At 34.6% G+C, this 14,936-nt stretch overlaps 2 protein-coding genes across 3 annotated transcripts in view; one reads left to right on the plus strand and one right to left on the minus strand.

Annotated features, from left to right (window-relative positions):
- The window catches only part of LOC132706128 (uncharacterized), a 51,298-nt gene that overhangs the window by 1,475 nt on the left and 34,887 nt on the right, over nt 1-14,936 (minus strand). For both annotated transcript variants that reach the window (XM_060677269.1, XM_060677268.1), the window contains exons 7-10: nt 5,929-6,138; nt 5,458-5,875; nt 3,589-3,842; nt 1,470-1,672 (exon numbers count right to left, since the gene is read on the minus strand). In XM_060677269.1, the coding sequence (XP_060533252.1) occupies nt 1,487-1,672; nt 3,589-3,842; nt 5,458-5,875; nt 5,929-6,138 (1,068 nt within the window). In that variant the 3' untranslated portion in view covers nt 1,470-1,486. The remainder of the gene's footprint in view (nt 1-1,469; nt 1,673-3,588; nt 3,843-5,457; nt 5,876-5,928; nt 6,139-14,936) is intronic.
- LOC132706130 (uncharacterized) overlaps nt 7,914-14,936 on the plus strand; it is a 7,133-nt gene continuing 110 nt past the window's right edge. Inside the window, exons 1-3 of the mRNA XM_060677270.1 lie at nt 7,914-8,297; nt 12,290-12,711; nt 13,836-14,936. The exon at nt 13,836-14,936 is cut by the window's right edge and continues 110 nt beyond it. Coding sequence (XP_060533253.1) covers nt 8,111-8,297; nt 12,290-12,711; nt 13,836-14,126 — 900 coding nt within the window. The 5' untranslated portion in view covers nt 7,914-8,110 and the 3' untranslated portion in view covers nt 14,127-14,936. The remainder of the gene's footprint in view (nt 8,298-12,289; nt 12,712-13,835) is intronic.

Below are 14,936 nucleotides of genomic sequence, written 5' to 3' on the forward strand. Positions count from 1 at the left end.
ATGTCTAGTTGGTAATATAATGAACAAAGTAAAGGCCAAGAACAGAATGACAAAGCTAGTATATAGAATTACGGTTTGTGAAGCCGCGCAGAGAGTGAGAGATAAATGCTTTATTTCTTAGATCACCCTGTTGTTAGAAACATTGATATAAAAAGCTGAAACTCGTTTGTATTTGCGGTAGCTGACATCTATTTGACTGGTCGATTGTATTTGAAAATTAAATTGTAATTTTTGCATATGCAGTGTATAAGAACTCACATAATGCACATTTGTTTTAAAAAAAACGAAAATTAAAAAAAAAAGCATTTTGATTTAAACAATTATTTCGCTACATATGACTCATTTATCAATATCTGTCTTCAATTGTGTTATGTTCATGTTGACTTTGCAATGCATTCTTTGCCGTATATGCATGGATTGCCGTAACCTTCTGATACTGCAAACTGATCGAAGATGTTAAGAGATTATTGGACAAGTGTTAAATCTGGTTTTAACGATATATTTCTTAAGAACCTTCGACTGTTTTACTTTTTACAAAACTTGTAGATTCCTTCTTGGACGGGTTTGCTCAGTAGAACTAGCTGACGTCAACCATTCTGTTGGCTTCTTCAGAGCTTGACTGAAACTGGCTCGCATTTTACTCTGCACCTGCTTATAGTTTGTTTGAGGGGATGACTGATTCCCATATTGGTGACAGGTAGAGAACTGATTTTTCGGTTGGTAGAAGAATTCCAAGAATTTTAATTTTATCAAATAAAATTTTATGGCCGGTTTCCTGATTGTGTTCGGCAACAGCTGACGAGTTTATTTGTCTTAGTCGTAATGCTCTTTCATGTTCTTTGAGCCTAGTTGATATTTTTCATCCGGTCTCTCTCATGTATTCTTTGCCGCATATGCATGGAATGCTATATACTCCTGACATCTCAAATGGAATTTTTTCTTTGACGGACCGAAGATGTTTCGATTAAAATGAGAATTTTTGGTTCCAGATTCTCGGATTTTAATATATTTGAAATGATGTTTCAAATATATTATAGAGTTTCAGGAGTAGAAACTTTGGTAAAGAGGGATTCTACGTCGAAACTAACTAGAATATCTTGTGTATCTGATGTAATGCTTTTTAATTGTTCAATGAAGTGAAAGGAATTTAGTGTGAAACTATCAGCTTTCCCTGTAAGGGGTTTTAATAAGGAAGCTAGAAGTTTGACTAAGGAAAACCCGACCCGGGAGGAATCCAGAAGTTTTGTAAAAAGTATTACAGTAGTCTGTGGAAGTTTCTATCAAAAATCTTCGACTCTTTTGTTAGGGAAGAGTGTATTTTGTGACGGAAAACTTAATATCTCTAACATGGAATTTGCTGGGGAAAGAAACGTATTTATTTATATTAATATTATAATAAATAAGACTGTTATTGATCAGGATTGTCATTGGTAGAACACAGAAGCGTCATAAGGCTACAGAAATGAAACCTTTTTGTCGAAGTGCTTTATCGTCTGTGACCTCGCCCATTGATTTGGGCACCCGTCACTATGACAGGTCCCGGAGTCATCCCACGGGCTTCGTACATTCCCCGAGGTACTTCAGACCTTTCCAACTCATCACCGGATAAGTCCAAGTCCTGCACCATTTGCATAATTTCCCTCTCTTTCTTCAGGTCCTCCCTATCTTCCACCTGTAACACAATATTACACATTTTTTAATTAAGATTTACATTTTTTCTACAGTTTTCTATAAATTATTTCGTATTTAAACTCTTTTCTATAGTTTTTGACTTTACACTAAGATATAAATACTAAAATACTATACTAAAAATACTAATACTAAAATACTATAAAAGGTGTCACTTGGTCAAGGTTCTTGGTTTGGTTTAGATGGGCCTTTTTTGTGACACGGGGTTGCTAAACCAGACAAAAAGTCAAAATAAATAAGAACTAAAAGTTCAGATTTTCACGAAATTATATATTATGACATGACAATTGTTTCGACAACACCGTGTCTTTATCAAATCTTTATCACATTTGATAAAGATTTGATAATGTTGGTCGAAACAATTGTCATGTCATAATATATAACTTCGTGAAAATCTGAACTTTGAGTTCTTATTTATTTTGATAAATGGATTTTCATCAAGTAAAAGCCACCTCAGTTCAATTTTAGACAAAAAGTCACAAATAATTTCTAGTGATTTTTAATATCTTCACCACATTTTAGTCGTTATGTAATGTTTTGCTTCTTCAACCCTTTTTGAAATTATATTCCTTTATTAGAAAAGCTTTAAATTGATTAAAGGATTAGCTAATTTAGCCAATTAATTAATGTAATCTATTATTTGAATTATATTATATTAAAAAATAAAATTTTTAAAGTGTTTTGGATTTTTTTCCTTAATTCACGTTTTTGCCAAACGTTATTCATCTGGCGGTGTATGGAAAAAAACATTACCATGGTGAAAAAAAAAATTTCACACCAGTAAAACCTGTTTCTTTTTTTTATGAGGAACTGCAAAAATATTATATTGGTATGACTGGTTACAACCGTCTTTATTCTTTCGGGCTGGGCTTCCAATTTTATGGTTTGGGATAGAAGATATGCAGAATGCGTTATATGTTTTGCTAAAAATTATTAAATTAAATTAAATTACGAAATTGAGAAATGAAAAACGTTTGTAAAAATTTTAATTTACCTTATCATGTGCTATATCGTTAGAATCACAATCATATGTTCTATTTACCAAAAATGTTAGTTTTTTTATGCCAGCAATGACAATTGTGAGCTATTTTATTAGGAACAAAATTTACCATATTCTGCCACTATCAATAATTCGATTTACAACTACTGGAAAAAAAAATTAAATAAGGTAAGCAAAATAAATTAGTAAAAAATATACCCTCATTACTGAAACATGTTCCTGAAATTGTTGAGAAGGTAAAAAATAAATGTTATTGATTAATAAGAAATGTCAATCTTAAATTTCGGTTATACAGTCGAAACTCTATATAGAGAAATTGAAGGAACTGCTTTTTTTTCGTTATAAATGGTTTTTGTTATAGAGAGTTATAGGTACTTGAAAAATAACAACACGCATATGTGTTCTGTAATATTTAATTATTTTATATACATATTTTAACACCTATTTGGGAACATTTCATATAAATATTTAAGAACAGCATTTAATGTTTCAAATAATCGGTCATTTCCTTTTTGAATTTTTTTAGTATGCCAATACACATCTAGTACTTTGGCTTGTATTTTCACTATTTTTTCGAGAGGGGCCTTGTAAGCGACCGGCAAATGCTTGATGTTCTTAAAATATCGTGAGTTAGTTGTATACTTAGCTAGAACTATTTCTATTTTAAAAATCTTTTTTTTTTAATAGCCATTGACAATTACGAAAAACTAAATATGGTTTTGGCTAGAGCTTACAAGACAGCAATTATTTTCCCATTTAAACTGTTTTGTATCTGCTAAACATAAAACAAAATTTACCTGCCGCACATTATAAAACGTGGTGCCGAAGTAGTATTCGAATGCATTGTATTCAAATAAAAATACCACACGTGAGTCGTAAACAAAACAATACAAACGTACCTCTCCGTTGGGTATGGGACTGGCGAACTTCAGATTGGCCAAGCTGCCGTAACTGCGGCTTCTGTGTTCCTGTCTTATGGAATAAGAAAACGCTCTCTCGTTCAAATGCCCTTTCTTCCTGTAGATGCCCGTGTTAAAAGGGCTTTCGTCCGACATCAAGTTGGGGTCGTCCAAGCCGTTCATGCTTTGCGCAAGTTTTTTGTTCATTCTCGTTTGCTTTTCCGCCGACTTCTCGCGTCGCTGCCTCTGCTTCCCTTCGAGCGAATAATAATAACAATAATCTTTATTTTCCAAATCGATTAAGACAACGTTTGTTTAAGAAATCGTGAAACCATGAATAATATGAAATGGCGCATAATCCAAGACTACAAGAAAAGAAATAGATACTCTAACTGAAGAACCCTTCTTCAGCGTACATACATTTCACAAGATATTCGTTAAACTTTCTTTAATTGATCCAAAATTATCACTTTCTTTCAAGGTTACATATTCTCTCTCTCTGTTCTTGTATACGCCAAGTGTTTTTGAAACACCTATTTCATTTCAAGCACACTATACAATGTCAAAATATTAATTTTCGGTAGTTACTCACTTAACCTTCTACTACTGTGTGTATCAATAAATCGTTTTAAGTGAAATATGAGTTTGAGGCTTTTATGAAGATCGATAAATTGATGTTTTAATCTATTCATGTTTTTCTTTTAGTACTTTACATGTTTTTTGTTTTTATTTTAGTACACCCCGTCTTTGTTTTATTGACAGTTCTCGGGTGTATTTACGAGACTTTAAAAAAGTAATGTACGATTTTATAAAACCTACTAAAAAGTTGTACAATAGATTTATCAATTTGACTAATGGAAAATTTTCTGAAAAAGAGTTCGAATTACTAGAAAAGAATGTAAGGTTCAACTTATGTTTTTTTTCTTAAACAATGTAGAAAGTATCAAACATAATCCTCTGAGTAAAAGATTTCTTTGGTGATATTGATACGTAGATGAGGTTTTTACTTGTTTCAATGGAAAGACAACTACGGTCCCTTTTGAATTAGAGACGAAACTGGCCGACCCTTAAAACTTTTCCATTTAGCATCCTCACAAACCCAAAATGCTTAACTTTTATTTTTTTATCCACAATTTTGATAAAGAATTAAATATTATAAAACAAATAGCATTTCACGATTGCTAGGACCCTTCTTTAACATACAGGATTATAATTAAAAAGAAATTTCAAATAACTCTGAACTATATCTAATAATAAACCCGAACCCAACATTTATAAAATAATAAAATATGTGGCAAGGAAATTTCGAATCATCTATCTAAATTTAGTCTTAAAAAGAATATATTACTACCTGTTTCTATATATAACGATATGGTGTTGCTAACACAGATATCATAAACCATTAAACTGTGAAAATCTGAACGTTTCTTGTTCTAATTTAATTGCGTTAAACGGATTTTTATCAAGTAATAGCCATCCCAGTCCAGTACTTTCTTTTATTTATGGATTACTTTTAACTATGCATGTTTTACACCATTCTGTATATTCACTCCAGCCATTGTCAAGTTCTCTCTACTTCGCGCTGTTTTTCGCAAAGTTTAACATATTTTTGGTATTATTTGCTTAAAGAGGGTTGGGAAACTTTTGGAACTGGAATGGCATCATTTGGGTTATTTAAATTTTCACCCTTTTTAATTGTTGCTAGACTCATATAAGTAATTACTAATAATTAAACTTAAAGTAATCGTAGGTTTTTTTTCTTTTCTTAAATAAAAAAACTGTCTTTAATTCATACCAGCAGTTTTCTAATAAAAAATTAAATAGTGTGCTATTTAAATGCGGACTTATTAATATACTTCCGCTACTCACCCTGACTTTCCATGGTAGCGTATTGCTGCATCAGATAGGCCTCCTGTGGGAAACTGACTGGAGGATAATTTGCTACCGGACTTAGGGTTCTGCCGTTGGTGATATATATCGGTTCCTCCGGTGGAAGGCTCTTGTGCTTTTTCCTATTCTTCATCAGCGTCGAGGGTGCCGGAATAATCACCGGACCCACGGGAGGTCCCGGAGGTATCATCGGCACCATCGGAGGTGGGATAGGTCTGGCGGGTATCAACATCTTTCCTCTGGGCCGGTGTGAAAAGGTATTGCCATGTTTGAAGAACTTTGGGTTCGGTAACGTGCCCATGGGCGGCTGGGACATAATGTAGATAGGTTGCGGACCCGCAGGTATGTGCATCGGTATTTGCCTCGGTCTCATTAAAGTCCCCGCCACGCTGCTCGCCTGCAAAATGGCGTAAAAATTAAAGGGCGATCGGTTAATAGTTGAAACCGTACTTTTCCGTTCATCAGAGGATGGTACAAGTCCTCTCTCGAGCCGGCCAGGGATTTGGACTGAGATTTGCTCTTCTTTTTCTTCTCTTTAACCGGCGGCGGTGGCACCGCCACCGGCTGTGCTATTTGACGGGGCCTGGAAGGTCTGCTGATGGTCGACGTAGCATAGACGTCGTAGATGCCGTCCAAATTGTCTTGGCTACCGGCCCACACCTTGATGGACAAAGAATGACACGATCAGAACTACTGACAAGACGGTCAAAAATGCTGGGAAAAACTTCGCTATCGATTAAAAACAATTAAAAAAGAACAACGAACTTGGTTCTTGTTACCCAAAATAAAAATCTTTTTGAGCGGGGGTTTACCTGTAATGCGACTTAAATGTTCAACATTTGGAAGAGCATTTTTAAAAACATTTATTACACGAAAAGCCAAATAAAGTTTTATTCGTCGATACAAAGGCTGGAATAATTAAGAGCGCGATATCAGCGAGTTGTTATCTTCGCTTAGCTTTGGTCTTCGTCTGCTGTTGTGGCATATAACTCCTCTCTCCTTAACTTTCGAAAATAACGGAACGTTTTTTCCAAACAGGTTCAAAATTTTCTTTTGGCAGGTTTCCTCTGGTTTGGATGGTGTTTTCTTCGTTTTTCGTCCCTTTTCCAAGAAAAGCTGCTTAATTATGAAAACTGAAATTAGACTTATTTGGAACGTATTTTTCTCTTAGCTGGTATATTGGGTCCATATATATTTTTGGTAGACTAAGAGTAGTCAGGACTTTCATTGCGTTCAATTCCGTTAACTGGATTTTTGGTAAAACGAGGGGCTTTCCGAACTGGATTTTTACATCCTTGAAGAATGTTTCTCCATTTATTTCTATTTGACAGTTTACTCATTAATTAATTTGATTTGATTTGTTTTCTCTTTTCTCCTTTCCGGCTCAATTTTCCAACTCGTCTCATGCTGGTTGTACCTTTGCATAGACCGTCGTTCTGCTTCCCTTGCTTCTGGTTCTGTGTGCTGAACGATTTGAAAATCCACGTACGGAATGTCCAAAAGTTTTGAACACTTGGCAATTTCACAGAAGATTCTGGTTAATTGTTCACCACTACTGCACTTAGAAAATCCTACTGACGCCACTTAAATGTCCAAAATTCGGGAGAGCGTTTATTTTATTACACAAAAAGCGAAATAAAGTTTTATTCGGATAAGTCGATCCAAAGGCTGGAATAATTAAGAGCGTATTTTACAATTTGACAATCGGGTATATAAGACTTTTAATGCGAACAATTTTTATTCGGCATAGACATTTCTCTGCCTTCTCATCTTTAAAACGGTATCGAAAAAAATTAAAGGCGTGTTATTATTATTATTATTTATTGTTTGTTAGAATTTTTTATATAATTACTTATTTTCTTTTTATTTTGTTTATATTTCAATTTTCTATACTACGGGTTCTCTTGTTGTAAATTTTATTGTCAGAAAGGTGTGTAATATACAGATTAATTGTGTTGGGTTAATATTGAATAGCTAGCTGACTTAATTAGACCTCGCCTTTTGAGTAGACTTACAAGTAGTTTCGCTATAGTACTTACTTTGCAATAATAAATATTATTATTAATAAAAAAAAATAAAGAATTTTGAAAGAAATTCAAACAAAATTAGTAAGGTGTTAAAAAAATGTGTGTTTTATTTATCACCCTTAAGCCTAAGTATAATAAAAAATAATTTTAAATTTTATGATTTCATCGTTGGTTGTCGCTGTACAATTGCAATGGCAGGTGACAACGTAACTAAACCTGAGTGAGGCAAGCGTTCTGAACTTTATGGAGTCTATCTCTAGCATGCGATCGCACGGATATAATGAATAAGTCATATGGAGATAATTTAAGGTTAAAACTCATTTTTTAATGATTTGCAAAGGCTTTCAGTGCCAATATTATCAAAGGCTCTTCTATAGAATGAATCTTCAGTTATTTCAGTAAGCGCAGTGACAGTTCCAAAAGATTCAGGAAAACAGGACTACGTGTCCTGGATAAACTTGTCCTTGAATCTTTCATTTGTGCATGCATGGTTGTTTTTAAAACCTCGTATTGTCGTATCGTTTACTAATTTCCATGACTTGACGTTTTGTCAAACTCGAAACCCGTCATCAAAATTCGCAGTGATTTCATTTCGTTTCACCAAAATGCAACCTCAGGCTTCATCGGACCGCGTCCGGTTGCGTATCACAGTGTCGCCGTCCCATCCCCACAGTTCGCAGTCGTCGCAACCTAATATTCCGGAAAAACTTTTACGCCTGATGCGAAAATACAAATACAACTGGAGGATCGATCAGTTGTCTCGTCCGAAGCTACGCACCAGAAAATTTGTCGGTGGGTGATTAGATAATCTTTTACGTTTGCTTAGAGATGATAGACAACGATTCGGTGGAAATGCTGAGATATTGTCGAACTTCTGTTGTCTTTCTTCTTCTTAGAGTTCTTCACCTTCTATCGAAGGTTGAAAATCATCATTTACAACTAGTCTCTCATATTTCTTGGAACAAACTATATCTTGGTCCCCTCATTAGCTGGTCTGGGTATTCAAATTTCCTCTTGTTCATTGTTAGCAGAATCCGGCTTCCATCCCATCCCTTTGTTTGAGGTCCTTTCTGTCCACGATATCTTCAAAACCCTTCAGTAACACCAAGAGCTCAAACGCTAGCAGGTTATTGGCTTGTATCTGTTTTAGCGTCCATGCCCCCATACGATGTAAAAGGGTGGAGAATACGTAGCACTACGCAGTACCAAACGCAAGTGCCTGTTAGTACAGAACTTTTTAAGCCTGACAATCGTGCAGTTTCAATTCGTGCTTTTATTTCTTTGGTCTGATTCATGTTTGAAGTTATCCGGGTTACCAAGTACAATTTAGTTTTATTGAGTTTGATCTTTAGACCTTACTCATTGCAGCATGCATGCAATTTCGCTATTTATGATTATTATCCCTTCTCGCCAATGCTTTTTGGAACATGGCCTCACTGTAGACATTGAAGAGCAATTCGGTATATTGATCTTGCAGCCAGACTTTAGCTGTTTGATTCCAATACAGTGTTGATATTATGTTGATGCCGAGTGTGTCAATATTTTTAGTTGCTAGTTTTACATGTTGCACCTTATCCAACGCTTTCTCGAAGTCAATGAACCGTAGGTACATGTCATGTAGGTACTTGTCACCTACCTACCCGTCATTAAGGGTCTACAAATTTTAAAGCTAAGGCTCCTAGGCTTATATATATATATATATATATATATATATATATATATATATATATATATATATATATATATATATATATATATATATATATATATATATATATATATATATATGATGACACTATACTCCGGGATATCATCCGTTCGCTCGTTGAACTCCGACTGGAATCTTGCATCCGACTGGAATCCTGCAAATCCTGCATCCGACTGGAATCCTGCAGACGTTTCGCCAAAATCTCACTTGGCATCTTCAATGCTCGCGCTCCGAAAACACTTCGAACACTGGGCTTCGGAGTGGTGTTTTCGGAGCGCGAGCATTGAAGATGCCAAGTGAGATTTTGGCGAAACGTCTGCAGGATTCCAGTCGGATGCAGGATTTGCAGGATTCCAGTCGGATGCAAGATTCCAGTCGGAGTTCAACGAGCGAACGGATGATATCCCGGAGTATAGTGTCATCACATTTTTCCATCCGTGAATCAATACGTGAGAATATATATATATATATATATATATATATATATATATATATATATATATATATATATATATATATATATATATATATATATATATATATATATATATATATATATATATATATATATATATATATATATATATATATATATATATATATATATATATTGTCTATTTCCTATGTATTTTTTGAACTCTAACTTTTAAAGGTCTTTTAGTGTCTTCGTTTCGCACGTTCAAAGAGTATTTGGTAGATGTCGATAAACCTTGGATACAATCTTAATATTGTATTGTGTCCCTATTTGACTGTTCTTTTCTGAGATTCCCTTCACATATATGATTGTCGAGAGATAGAGAGAAAAAACCGCGGCTTTCTGTTTAAAACTTTGTAATGTTTTGTCAGTACGAAGCAAATCCTTTTTAATACTGCTTAACTCTAAATGGATTGATGTTTTTGAACTGCGTACTGTGCTCGCTCTGTTGCAGAGTGTCTGGATGATTTCGAATTCGGTTGCTTTAGAACCCTTAGTTTTAGGAATTGAAATATTGTTTGGTATGTGTAGGTTTCCTATATACAGAGCAAAATTTTGTTTTGAATTGAAATATATATAGTAGTGATTCCAATATTGCAATTTTTCTAAGTTCTAAGTTTTCGCACTTTGGCAAAAATTACCAAGACGCTATGCAACAGCATTTGAATTACATGCTACAGGGTGTTCAAAATAAACGAGTGTATTTGGACCAATTTAAATTGAAATATTCTGCTTTACTAGAATGGCAATATGTAAAACAAAACATCAGGCGGGGTTGTGTCATTTAACTGTTGACTGAAGCTAGTCAGAGCATGACTGAAACTGAAGAAGCCAACAGCCAACGTTAGCTACTTCGAGTCAACAAAAACCGACGCAGGAGTTTTATAAAAACTTAAATAATATTATTTAAAAACTTTTACGTTTACCACCCCTGTACTGGATGACGCTTACAAAACAGCAAACAAAACTAACCGAAACTTAAAAAAAAAGGCGACAATCTTTTAGTAATTCTGGAAAATCTGTCCTTCGCACGATATATGTACAGTCGAAACTCGATACAGCGAAATTGAAGGGACTGCGTTTTTTTTTTCGTTAAAAGAGTTATAGGGGCATCTTTCCCATAATACATAAAAAATTTCTCTAGCAGCTTAATTGAACATGGAGCCTGTTGAATGGTTGGTGGTGATCCCAGATCAACTTCTTCATCTTCTTTTTCCTCTCGAAATTGTTGTGGCTGGCGATCTTCCAAGTCCTGTTCGCATTCTGTCTCGATAATAAGTCCTCCATGACGATAAGAGTCTTGAATTGTTTCTGCTGTCAGCTCTTTCCAAGCTTTACTAATAAAGTTGACTGCATCTAGCATATTAATGGAAAATTTGTCTTCGGACTAGATCATTTCCATTAAAATCGACTCTTAAGACTTTACATTACGCTCTGGTCCATCAGCTAAAATACACTTATTGTTTCGGCTGGAAGAAATGCCAATTCAATATTCGGCACATTTGGAATATGGGTATGTGCAGGGCAGTTATCTAAGAGAAGTAATATTTTCCTCCCCTTTAATTCTGCATCCCATTTCCGTATCTCCTCTTCAAAAATTGGCGATGTCATCCATACAGACTTGTTTGCCACGTCTTCTCCAGCCAATCGTTAGTGACGTTTCTGTCGACATCACGGGCTTCACTACTTATCTGTCCATAATTTATACCATGTCTCTGTTTGAACGACCCCACCCATCCATCCGAAGCATTGAAATCGATAATGCCACGCCGTTCAGCAAACTTTTCTGCTTTTAGTTTTACGATAGGTCCAGAGAGTGGTATATTTTTAAGACGTTGCTGTTGGAACCACTGCAACATTGCCCGATCCAAATCTTCAAATTTTGGCTCTCTTAGTTTTTTACTAGAACTGTCTGCCGCTTCAACCTGAATGATTTTTTCTTTGCACTTCCAAATCGTGGATAGAGTCGACAGTGTAAGTGCGTTTCAATTTTCTTTTCTCCCCGTTCTATCTCGGGAATTAAAGCAACTTTATTATCTAGAGATAAATTTTTTCGCTTACACGCCATGTTCGCCGTATTCACTAAGTCAAATTAGAACTGATTGAAACAATGGTGTGCTTTTATACATACCGATAAAGGCATTAACATAATCGCTTATTACGAGAAAAACACTTAGGACGACCAGGTTCTCAGTAATTAGATTATTAGAGTAAGGAATTCTGAGACTCTATTAATAATAAATCGGTCTACATTCCTTACTTTGTTACCTGATGTGCCCTTTTTTATTTCGGTATATAGAGTGAGTTAATACATAGCTTTGTATGACTATCTAATGGTACGACCAATTTTGTTCGTAATACAGAGTTTCACTATAGGGAATCTCTATTAATTACAAGTCGGTCTATATTCCTTATTTTGTTACCTGACGTGCCCTTTTTTCTTTCGGTATAGAGAGTGAGAAATTCGTTATAGAGAGTGGATTAAATACTTAGCTTTGTATGGAGACCTAATAGTACAACAAATTTTGTTCGTAATACAGAGTTTTACATTATACAGAGTTTCGCTATAGAGAATTTTCATCTACGAGATTCGTGTTTCAGGTCAACCTGATATTTTGCCGCTCAAGCGAAGGGACATTGCCATCAATGAAAAAACAAAATTTTTCGCCGATCACATGTCACGTCCGAAACTCAAAGACCTGTACGAAAACAAACGTTTGCACGGCCACAGGAAGCACTTGGCGGCTAAAATTGAAAAGAACATCGACAAAAGTTGGAATTCGATGTATAACTTTTACAAGAGAAAAGAGAGAGATAGGCGCGCGAGGCAATCAAAAAGGACAATCGAGAAGCCCAAAGTCGAAGTGAACTGGAAAAGGTTAGACGACTTGGCCAGGCCGAAGCTCGTGGTACAACCACAACCGTTGAAACGAAAAACCTCGAAAAGATTCAGTAATTACGATAGGCTGGACGATCTGGCCGCTCCCAAGCGTTACTTAATTGTCTCCCCCAAGAGTTTCGAGGTAAGCGGGTCGTAAAATCTTGACGTTTGAGTATTTCTGAACTGCAAAACAGTGGGAACATTAATAATAATAGCAAAAGGAATCATATAAGAAACAACAAACGACAAACATTGCCCGTTTCTGATTCTTTTTTTACATATTTTTTTCCAACAACGAGGTTATTAGAGATTATAGTTTCGCAAAAGGTGTAGAATAATAGATGATTAGGTAAAAAAAAAACAATTGCTTGTTACCTGTAGAAAGTACTTATTAATGGAAAGATTATCCTCATTCTAGTCTCATGTATATATAACATATTAATCCAATTTTATTAATAAAAATGGTCTCTTATACTTTTCGATAAATCGAACCATTTCAAAGATATTCTAGGTAAAAGCTTGAAGAATTTAAAGAAAAATACCTTTTCGATAGAAAAATAATTATCTTGAAATGATATCGATTATTCCTATATTGAATCTAATGCTCCACAAAAAAGGTTTCTTCTGGTTTATCGATTACTCGAACCATTTTGAAGATATCTGCATCAGAATCCTAATGGGTATTTATATTCAGGGTTTTTAATAAATATTTACAAATTATTCATTAAATTGACGATTTCTCTCAACATTAAATAAAAGTGTAGTTGATTTTGATAATGGGAGTATATTTCTTCATAATCAAATTTCTAACGATATTTTCTTTTATAATTTTACTTTAATCACAACCGAGGATGACTGAATATTTCCCAACGGGTTCATTTCAAATAGAATTCAATTTTTTGTTAGTCATTTTTTATTATGCTAACGTCATCAATTATTAAGTTGCTTTTCTTTAAATCCGATTCGATTTTTGTACTGCCCTAAAATTTATCAATAAAATTTGCTTAATGATCTATTGGTGACATTAATATACCACGTAAGTACTTTTTCCAGGAAACTAGGTGTGTCAGATCCAAAAAAAGAAATAATCGTTTTGTACAAAGTTTTTTGTATTTTAATATTCTTTTCAATGATTCTAATTATTTATTTTTAACTAGAACACTTTAAAACATTTTTTAATGAAATTTGCTTGGGAAACTTTTGTCTTTCGTCGTCGTCTTTTTGTTTTCTGTACAATCGAACTTAACGTCATAAATTAATTTTTAGGTAAGCCCTGCCGCTTTGGTTTACGAACCCACCGAAAACATATTGAGGTTGGCGAAAGTTCCCTCTCGATTGTTGCATTTACCCGAGCCTTTGATACCTGGCTCCGTCAAAAGAAGCGCCTTACAGTACAAGATCACGCCTCGCATCGAAGAAATAGCCGTACCGAAGCGCAGAAGCGAGAAAATCAAAGTGGACGAAGACTTCGACCCGTGGGCCATACCCAAGAACGCTTTGACCTATCATCCGACACCTCGAATACTGGAGTTAGCCAGACCGATCGAGAGAGACTAACCATAAGCTAAAATATCTAGCTGCTGGTTATTTGCTTAAATGGTCGGCTTTTAGGATAAAAATGAAACATATGAAAATAAAATGTTATCAATAATCATATACTGGGTGTCCCAGTAACGATACTCAGAGAAAACGTTGCTTAAAAGCTTTTTTTTCAGTTTTCACTCTACGGGGTGGTAAACAATGCCTTTTATTCTACCCCAGAAGGCAAAAATCCAAGTCAGGTCTGGAGATCGGGCAGGCTATGGAAACAAACTGCCACGTGTTAGGCGAAGGTTTTGTTTCCACATTTAACAGAATCGAAGCTAAATTGCACTTGATGAAAATCCATTTAACAGAATTAAATTAGGACAACAAATATAGATTGATAGATAAGATTATAACTAAAAAAAGGTTTCAAATAACTCAAAACTCTGTCCATGTCATGTTAATTACCGAGCGCAAAATTTATAGATTGACAAAATACAGGAGAATTGAGCAAGAAAATGAAAACCTTTCAAAATAAATTGGACAAACCCTGCATTTTTGAAAAAAGGCATTCTTTTCTGTGATACAATATGCAGGGTATCCCATTTAAAAAATATCATTTTATGCGAAAGGAGAAAAAATTTTTTATTACAAAACTTTCATACAAACATGTCTTTCCATCTCTCCAAATAAAAAAGTTGTGATTTGTGATTAATATTTTTCTACAATATATTCATGTTAATCGAGCAGTTTTTTAACAATTAAATAACTACCAATAAATATGAACGCCGCAAATTAATTCACAAATTAATTTCATTCGGCCTTGTTCCTATTTGAGCACAA

The sequence above is a fragment of the Cylas formicarius genome, unplaced genomic scaffold, assembly GCF_029955315.1.
Source record: "Cylas formicarius isolate icCylForm1 unplaced genomic scaffold, icCylForm1.1 PGA_scaffold_8__14_contigs__length_24414737, whole genome shotgun sequence".
NCBI classification, from domain to species: domain Eukaryota; kingdom Metazoa; phylum Arthropoda; class Insecta; order Coleoptera; family Brentidae; genus Cylas; species Cylas formicarius.